Below are 9,483 nucleotides of genomic sequence, written 5' to 3'. Positions count from 1 at the left end.
TAAAACTCTGTTGCTTGGAACAAAGCTGGGGATTTTAGAACACAAATTTTATGCCCTAATATGGACAAAAATAAGATCGAAGCTGCACGCGAGGGAAAATGCGCGCTGCGTTGAATTTTTAAACTTAAAATAACCCCAGCTCTGAACGAGAGTTAAACGCTTCAAGGTCGTGAGCTTCTCTATACATTTAATGTATGGTTCCGAGTGAAACAGTTATAGTTAGTTTAAATTTGTTTTCCCGAGAGTCCTGATGTTCCCGAGGAAAACACCAGGCCACGAGGGAAAACAAAACTAAGTAGTTACCCGAGGGACCAGACACCAAGTGCTTTGCTATATATTATGTAGTGCTGTTGTATCCGGCGCTGGCAACAGCTGCGGAATTGTAACCTGGTCGGGATACATTTGAATTTGATCAGGAACATGACCAAGAATCAACCTATCAGAGTTCTAGTTTTTTTTTGACTTGTATATAACAATGCTCGATGAATGACGAAACAGTGGTCGCTAATTCTTGTAACAATTCAAATGTTGCAGGTGATATACATGATTCCAGTCGAAAGATGAAGCAGATCTGGCCATAAATTATTCAATGGATCCCCCTGAGTTAATAAAGTTTTAACTCAGACAAGCAACATTAAGAACGTTTATCCTGGTTTTGAAAAGCCCGCGTGTAAACACGATGTATTCGATTTATCGCAGCGGAACTGAGTGAATCTCCTAAAACAATTCCCGAAGGAATTTTCAGTTTGTTTTCTGGAGTTCTGAGCACTACCTTTTCAAGAGAACGACGATCATTGAATACATCCCTACCCGTAATAAGAGGTTCTACGCCTATCTTTTGAACCAAATGACCCATGTAGGCATCCTCTACGGGAAAGGGCGTGTTTACTTTAGACGCATTCACTACATCTAAAAACAGGTTTCGTGAGAAAAGATAAAACGGCCCCCGGCAATAGGGAGGGAAAACTTGATGGTGGAAGTCTTTCTCACTGACATACCATGGACTTCGGACATCGCGCTTAACTTGTGCATTTCTTTTAACAAACCCGGCGTAGACTCTCTCGGACGTTCTGGAAAACCTCTCTAACCAAGAAGCAAGCTCTGGTATCTTAATATAGACATCGTGGTCTGCTTTTACTATAAAATGTGGCTTCATCTCTAATCTTGTTACCCACTCAAAAGTAATTAATAGTTTATCTATTAAGCCACGGTAAGTCTCCTTTAAATTCACACGCAAAATGTCCCGGTGGACTGTTGATTCTCCTTTGACCATCTCGTCTACGTTATGGCGCCCGTTGAATCCCATCAAAAAGAAATATGCAATATTGATGAAGTCATTGGAAATGGAAATATAATCAGAACTAACAGCTCCAAATGTCCAAGATGATTGCTTTGCCCACGTCTGTCTTAACGTATTTCTCTTGTTAAACTCAGACGGGACCGTGTTAATGATAATTAAAACAGTTGTGTTTCGCGGCATTTCCGGCACAAGAGTAAACACAGAATCATTGTCTCGTTGTTGAGCTGTTTGTATGTCGTGGTGAGCATGTGAAGTCGTAGTGGTAGACTGAGTACTTCTCCGCACAGGTGAGTCGACTTTGTCTCGTTGTTCAGTTGGTTGTAACTCGAGGTTAGCATCTGATCCAAGGTGTGAAGCCCTAGTCGTAAACTCACTACCTCTCAGCATTGATTGAGGTGGAAGTAATATGGCGGCAGTTATCAAGATTACGAGTAACACGAGCCCCTTAGCCGTGACAGCCCAGCGTTTCCTGAATGCCATCTTCGGTTTACTTTCTGTAGAAAATAAGAACAAAAAACTTTAGATTGATGTGAGATGGAAAAACTTCGCTTGAAAGACTGGAAGAGAACCTTCGAAGTGAAGAGAAACAAGATCTTTTTTGGATTTGCTTTAATTTCTCAGCTTGGAGACAAAAAAGAAAACAACGGAGGCCGAGAGCTACTTGCCTTTTCAAGTTGTTACTGACTATAAACAAAAGCTGTAAAGTGACAGCTTTCTAACAATTGTCACGAGACCAAAGAAAACACTAGTTACGTAACAGAATGTCCTCATAGATGCTGAAAATGTATGTACATGCATGTGTCTATATATATATTAACAACTATTCACCGAAGTGAAGGTGGTTAGTATATACTAAAACTATTTTAACTCATTTATTGCTGCAACGATTACAATATTTTCGGGCGCAAACCCTGCGCGAGTTGTTCGGAGGTGTATAGCAAAAATTTACCTTTATTTAGTGGTGACCTCCATTTTGGTGAATAGTTGTTAAGTGCATGTACTTAACAAATAGATGCTATGTTGCAGCGCGTTTGTTCAGTAATAGATCACAGATGACGTCAACATGTTGTAAGAAAAAAGAATCGCCTCGTGTGTCACTGATTTTGACCTTTTCTGTGACCTTTTGCTGAACACTGTGGCGCACGGTAACATGGAATACATTTGTACAAAGCCAGTGTTCGGCTTCTCGCAACACTCTGGGGGATGAAAACTCGGTTAATGAGACCATATCTCGCTATGCTGCAACATTTCTCCTTAGTTGCTGGGTATAGTGCAAAAGGAAAAGCTCTAGCTTTAAGAAACTTTGGGGATGATCCGTTCTTAAGTGCTAGTTTAGCCGAAATTCTTTTGACTGTGTCCCTTTCTCACTCAAAGAGATGGGAGTGACTTTGAATAGTGTTGTGCAATTCCTCCGAGATCTCAGGTACACGATGAAGCTGACTTCACAGCTACATGAACACTGAAGATTTCATTCCAATCGAGACGGATTTCAGTCCCATAATACACTGCACGTCCTTATATTGTTGGGAGTTGTTGCATGACTTGCGTCCGTTTGCAGGGCGCTTTTGTCACGTTTAACTTACTCTGCATAATGGCATTTGATCATCTGATAAACACGTTCAAAAGTGCAACCAGATGCTTCCGTGAAGCATACACTGGGTTGCCTGTGGTACGTGTTACCGAAAGAATTGTGTGGTATTGAACTACAGCATTCCAGTCTCTGAATAATAACAAACAAAAGAGAAGCGAGAAACATTGGCTTCTGGGCTGACATGTTGAAAATTTTCAAGTTCCCTCACAACTTCTTTTCACCACAAGTTTAAGCGTGCCCTCTGAGCATCTGACAGATTTGTAATACCACAGTTCACTGAAGTTTTTTTTTTTCTGTCTGGCGGGGTTAGAATCTGGATGGGTGACCTAAACAATATACCCCTTGATAAAACAGAAGCATCGGACCGAAAATACTATTAACGCTAACAAATGCGAACTCAGCACGGTACCGATTTTGTTAGCTTGCTTTATGCAAAACAAATATTGATGCAAAAGTAAATAGTTTAACTATTGATACACAGTTTTTAGAAAGAGCAGAAGAAAGTTTCCGGGACGGTCGATCGAGAATAAAAACAATATTAATTTTGAACCGTGAATATAGAATATAAAAAGTTACGATCAGCGACATTTTTGCTACGTTCAAGTAAATTGCAAAATCGAAAGTGACATGGCCGGAATTCAGCGGGCGCCGTGATTAAGTTACCGCGGCATGTTTACTCGCCAAACAGTGAAGCATCTGTGTCAAATGATGGCAAGATACCGGGTTTTTGTAAGTTTCTTTTTCTGTCAAGTGTTATAAAGTTTGACCATGAAATGAGCGAAGTCAAAACAAAGATCACAATCGCCCAACTCTTGTTTATGCAAAGTCAAAATTTACTCTCCAAGACGCGTACGACGTTATTTATCAGCAGGTAATTTCATCATTTTGGAAATAGCAGCTACTTTATTATTCATCTGCGTCACAAGTTTTCACTGATTTTGGGGCTCATTTTGTTAAAACTCAAGCACGCTTCCAACAGGCCTGTGAACCCTTCCTGCTTACAGAGCAATACTAAAAAACTTCTCCCATATCTCATTTCAACCTTAAGGTCGAAAATTCAATACACAACATGATATTATAATTCGCAAAGGCAGAAAATACCACAGAATCCTTTTCCAGCGAAAAATTTATTGAAACAAACAACATATTTGCTCTTGGAGGCGAAAACCTCTTCCTTTTTCATTGCGTGCGTGAAGACAAGAAACTCAATCGTGTCAAATTACCATGTACTTCAGGTAAATACAGCTCACTTTGATTTCGTCTCGACGGGCGATAGATTGTTGTCGAAGTCCAGTACTCGTCGCTTTTGAGATTCCTGCCTAGTTTATCCAACTGACTTTCCATTATTGAGCTTCATAAGGGTATATTTTGTTTAAGGATCCACTAAAACGCCATTCGCGTTACATGACTTTCGACGCCATTGCTGGCTAAGTTAATGATTCTACTGTGTCCACCAGAGAAATCTACGCAGTTCCACTACCCTCTCGATCCTAAGAAAATACGCGCAGAAGGCTCTATGCACAAGGACACCACTTACCAGGGGAGTGACAGGCAAGACTTTTACCGACACGGAAAAAAAAATAAAAAATAAAAAATAAAACAAATAAAACAAATAAAACAAACAAACTAAACGCAGACCTCGACTGGGTTTGCCATAGGCAACCCAGTAAAAAGAAAAACACCCAACAAATGCCACCCACTTTCCGACTGGGATTACCATACTGGCAACCCAGCAATTATGTGTATTTCTACAGTCCGCTATTCGTAAGATCATGTTTCAATGATATGTTTGTACCAAGACCTAGCCTCCTTTGCGGCCGCTCGGGTCGGGCAAAGGAGACTAACCAAGACCGTGCACCGAAACCGATTACAGTTCCTTGGAATAATTTTCCAAGCAATATAGAAAAAGTACTGCAAATTTTTGAATGCAAGAAAATTCTCGTTAATCACAATTTTAGCGTAATTTTAGGAACAGTATACTCTTTTTTATAAGGACCTTTCTTTTAAGAATCTTCCTTAACGTTCAGGCTGAGAGATATTACCAGAGTAAATTAAGAACATAATGAAAACATGCCAGTCTGAGAATCAGTTCAAGACGTCTTTGCTTTGCTCACTTGTTTTTACTATCATTTGTTTTTTGTTAGTCTTGTGAGTAGTATAAATAAAGGTAAAAGAGATGCAAAACTCTCGTCTGACAAGACAATTAACTCAAATACTTAGGTCCATTGTAAACGTCGCATTTTACATATACCGAATCTAATGCAAATGAAAAATATCTATTGTTTTCCTTCATTTGCATTAGATTCGGCATGCTCATGTAAAATACAACGTTTAAAACGGGCCTTAAGGAGGTCTTTTTTAACATTCACAATGTATATCAATTTCCCAACCCTCTTGAATTAGGGAGAGAAGAGCTCTGGGGAACCCTGAAGCAAAATGTCTTCTCATTGGTTTCCGTGAAGAACAACAAAAGCGTCTCTAATTGGTGCATTCAAATAGGCAATTTTTGGCTATGAGAAGGCTACGCCGCATATTCTCCTGCATAGAGTTTCCCAGAGCCTTGGGTCGACCCGAGGCTCTGGTAACGAGAATGAATGCAGATATGTGGTTTTTTAATATTGCCAACATGGCTGTCCTACAAAGTGTGGGCAATCAAAGAATACACAGCTCTTGTACTTTACAATGTTTTAAATTCTATAATGCAATTTCAATCTATGCATCTGGCGACCCCGACTGACAGCTTGACTTAAACAAAATTTCTTTAGATTTTTAAACTTTTTAAAAATAAACTTGATTCTTGCCTGCGGCCCATCTTTTACTTCTAGACGCCTTAAAGGCCCATTTCACTCTGAATGCATCGCGCGCCCCGCATAATAATTCGTGTATCACAAAATTAAAAGAAACTGAAAAATCTGAGAAAGCCTTTCAAAAGCTTCTTCGTTAAAAGCTATCCGTCAATATATCTTTCAGGGTCCTGATTTGAATGCGTTCTCTACTTATCATTTCATAATTTTTTGGTAGTATTTTATGTCTATATTTGTTTTTAAAAAATATTTCTGTTTGAAGTCAAATAGTATTGTAAAACATGTCGGATTTCTGCGGCGAACACGTTTCACAAACACAGTAACCTGTGGCACTTTTTTGAGCACAACCATCTTTACAAGAGCATTTCACTTCCGAGTCCTAGGTATTCTTACAAATCGAAAATGACAAAGTAAAAGTAAGTTTAAAGTAATCCATGAATTTCAACACTGAAAGAATGTCACCTAGATCGTAAACTTCAGAATTGTTGTATTCCTCTTGCTGAATAACTGAACCGTAAAATTCCGCTAAAGTGATTCTCCAATGTCTAAATAACTCGACTGCATAAAAGTAAAAAGGTAATTTTAGCGGTTTCACTTGTTAAAATTACCCGGTACAGCACACGACGATCAGGCTTTTGGCGATGTTTCTTGTTTTCAACGACACGAACTGGCGCGACTACAGGCAGTCCAGACATTATAAAGATTTGTATGGGAATCTCAATAACAAACTATATACTTACACACAAAAGTTCTCAATAAAAAGCCTACTTTATTGTCTTGGTGACTTTCTTACTTTTTGTGTGGTTATTTGCCTTATTGAATGCGATTTAAGGACGTTCGCGCTAATTGTTTGTGCGCAACGTTACTGCGCAGGTAACGCGACTGTGAGATGTCACGCATTACTTCGAGCATTAGTGAAGTTGAGGTTTTAAACCCTTTGCAAAAACCGTGAACGATAAGTCTTGCACAGCGTTGGATCAGAGAAGATCGTGATCAGTCAAAATTGATTTAAAATATTTATGAAAGTCAAGTAGACTACTGCACGACTGATATTCGCGAGGTTTTATCAGTCGTGCACTAGTCTACTTGACTTTCATACAAATTTTTCAAGCATCAGTTAAAATAACATGGCGACAAAAACGCCGAGGAAAAAATTCCAGGCAGGCAAAAGAATGGCACATTTATTCCCAAATCATCATGAACCTTCAAAGAGAAGTGAGCGGGAGGATGGAAAAGGGGGGTGGAAAAGCTCTGGAAAAGGTAGCTGATCGAGTAGACTAGTGGGTGAAAGTTTGGAAAACTCGAGGACGAACCGTTGCGTAAATTTAATGGGGCTGTTTCTTTTTAATGTTTTTATTACCCTACGAACTTAAGTTCAAAGTGAATGTATGTGTTTAAAGTTCTTTTCCTTTCCTTTCGTGAAAATCGAGCAGTATTTTCGTCCTCGTCCGCTTGGATAGTGCAGACCTGCGTGGAAACACTCAGCGATTGAATTTCACAAAAAACACACTCCAGAAGATGAGCATGACGGCAATGGAGAGATATTATACAAAACACCAACCAAATGAAGATGACTCCTGCTTAAAACTTCGTTGCTATGCTCGAGAAAGGTTTTTTTTTCGGTAAAAACCTTTCATCTCTTCAACGATCGATCCTCTCTTGGGTTCCAATCCTTGCCCGACAGGTCACGCAAAAGCGTGACAAACGAACTTTTCCAAGAGCTTCGCAAAATCACATCGATTTTACTCGTTCAGATCATCGGTGACCCCTGTTTTTTTAATCATGAATCACTTACTTTACTTACTATCTACAACATATGATGAAATGAAAAAATTCTCACCGTAAGAAGTTATCTTTTTTTAACATTTTCTTTCCTCGTGCCATCGAATTCCGGTAGTGGTTGCAACGGATAGAGCTTACGAAAACGCTCGTCGAGGATGAACTCTACTGTTTACCACATCCCTAGCGGCATACAATTATCTAAAAATCTCACTCCTAAAAACCTATGCACGGAAACTTTCACTCCAACAGTTTATTTTTATGATTTTCGATGGATGAGCAGATGAGCCTACATCTCGCTATTATGACCGATTTCTCGAAATTAAGGCATTTTTCCACTGCCATTTTCTCCGTAACAAAGTCGGTGACCCCCATTTTTTTTTTCATTTTTGGAGTAAGTACTTTATGACCTAACTCTAGGCGAGAAATGAAGAAAATCTCACCGTAGGAAGATTTTGGCGCGAACGTCCTTAAGCGACTTCTCAAATTCCCAGGTTGTCACTCGTACAGGCTGGTCATCAACCTTTAACTTATTTGCTCTCACCGTATGGAGTCTCAAATGAACGGTTGACCAGCCGTGTCCAAATTTGTTGTAAGCGAGCCTCCAAGGATTTTGAATATTTGAAAATTTGTTGCTCCCGCAAGATCAAAGATAATTTTTTGGTGTTTTACCCCATATAATAAATCCTTTATTGACCAAGCTTGTTCGGTCAAGATGGCTGGATATTGGCCTCGTTCTTTTTTTGAATTGCGTGTTTATGATAAGCACGCAAAAAAAGAACTTGGCCAACATCCAGCTATCTTGACCGAACAAGGTTGGTCTTTAAGCCATACATTTAGAATATTAATTACGTAACAATTTCCGTATTGGTGGTTTCTACGTGACCTCATCGTTGCCATGTTGGTCGTCCACAAGTGCAAATGACGTCATTGTTATCTGTGTCTCTAAAGATTGTTTGCAAACCACCTACTGAATATTTTCGTGTGAAATATCTTCACTGCAATTAATGGCGCGGAACAACAGGAATTAAAAACAAAATATCACTCTTGCCCAATGCGTGTCTTAATCAGTTTAATCAAATGCATTTTACTCCCTACAAATGTCTAAATGGCGCTGTAAGCATACCTTACCGGCTGCCGTCTCTTTGAACATAGCAATCACATTCAAACATCCTTGACGAAACGCTTCAGAGACTCGCAGGCCCGGAGTAATTTTGGCAAACGTTGCTTTGACAATCTGGGATTTTACACGTTTTCACTTCAGATTCGCCGCTTTCATCCTTACCAGTTCTTTCTCGATTCTTTCTTTAGCCTGCCTTTCACAAAAAAATCTTCTTTAACCAACGGATCACAAAATAGCTTCGAAGCCACGTTAATTAGAAAATGGATATTGTCCATTCAGTCTTAAGTACAACCAGAAATATTCCCATGGAACCCTAAACCCTAACCCTAACCCTGACCCTAACCCTAACCCTAACGCTAACCCTAACGCAAAGTTCTTTTCGGTGATTCTGTGATAAATTCCTTACAATTGACAGTCTCAAGGTTCATCATTACATAGTGTTCCACTTCAGTGGCTATGAATCAACTCACCGGTAAGGTTATGTTTTGTCATCATCTTGGCAAACTCATAAGGTGCCCTGACTAGGTTATTAACACCCCTGTTCGTTTATTAAATTAAGCAATACTTTTTACAGTTCATAAGCAACTTCAGCTGAGTAATTACACAATTTGTGCCGGTATTTGACCGGTAATATCTCAGAAAGTCATTTTCAGTCATTTAGAAACTTATTAAAAGAAATAACTTACGGTTTTGCTCCGTGGAGAGGGTCTTTTACCGAGAGCCAGTCGCTTATTTCAATTCCTTGGAGCTGCAGGCTATCTTAATATATATATCTTAGTTTCCTTGATGTATGAGTTTGCCAATTTCACTGAGTACAAATTGACCCAATGGCATGGGGCACTTGACTTAACAGCTCACGGGCACTCAGTAATTAGGCCTGCCAAAA

The 9,483-nt window shown here is 39.4% G+C and overlaps 1 protein-coding gene across 1 annotated transcript; it reads right to left on the bottom strand.

Moving 5' to 3' along the window:
* Positions 1–318: 318 nt before the first annotated feature.
* On the bottom strand, positions 319–8,766 carry LOC138003071 (beta-1,3-galactosyltransferase 1-like). The gene is made up of 2 exons (XM_068849017.1): positions 8,760–8,766; positions 319–1,794 (listed from the first exon to the last, which is right to left on the bottom strand). Exon 2 carries the CDS (start codon positions 1,778–1,780, stop codon positions 635–637), a length of 1,146 nt encoding a protein of 381 aa, XP_068705118.1. The 5' UTR covers positions 1,781–1,794; positions 8,760–8,766; the 3' UTR covers positions 319–634.
* Positions 8,767–9,483: the final 717 nt, after the last annotated feature.

Source organism: Montipora foliosa, chromosome 5 (genome assembly GCF_036669935.1).
Source record: "Montipora foliosa isolate CH-2021 chromosome 5, ASM3666993v2, whole genome shotgun sequence".
Classification (NCBI taxonomy): domain Eukaryota; kingdom Metazoa; phylum Cnidaria; class Anthozoa; order Scleractinia; family Acroporidae; genus Montipora; species Montipora foliosa.
Note: the sequence above shows the minus strand (reverse complement) of the source record. Positions and strands in the feature narration are given on the sequence as shown.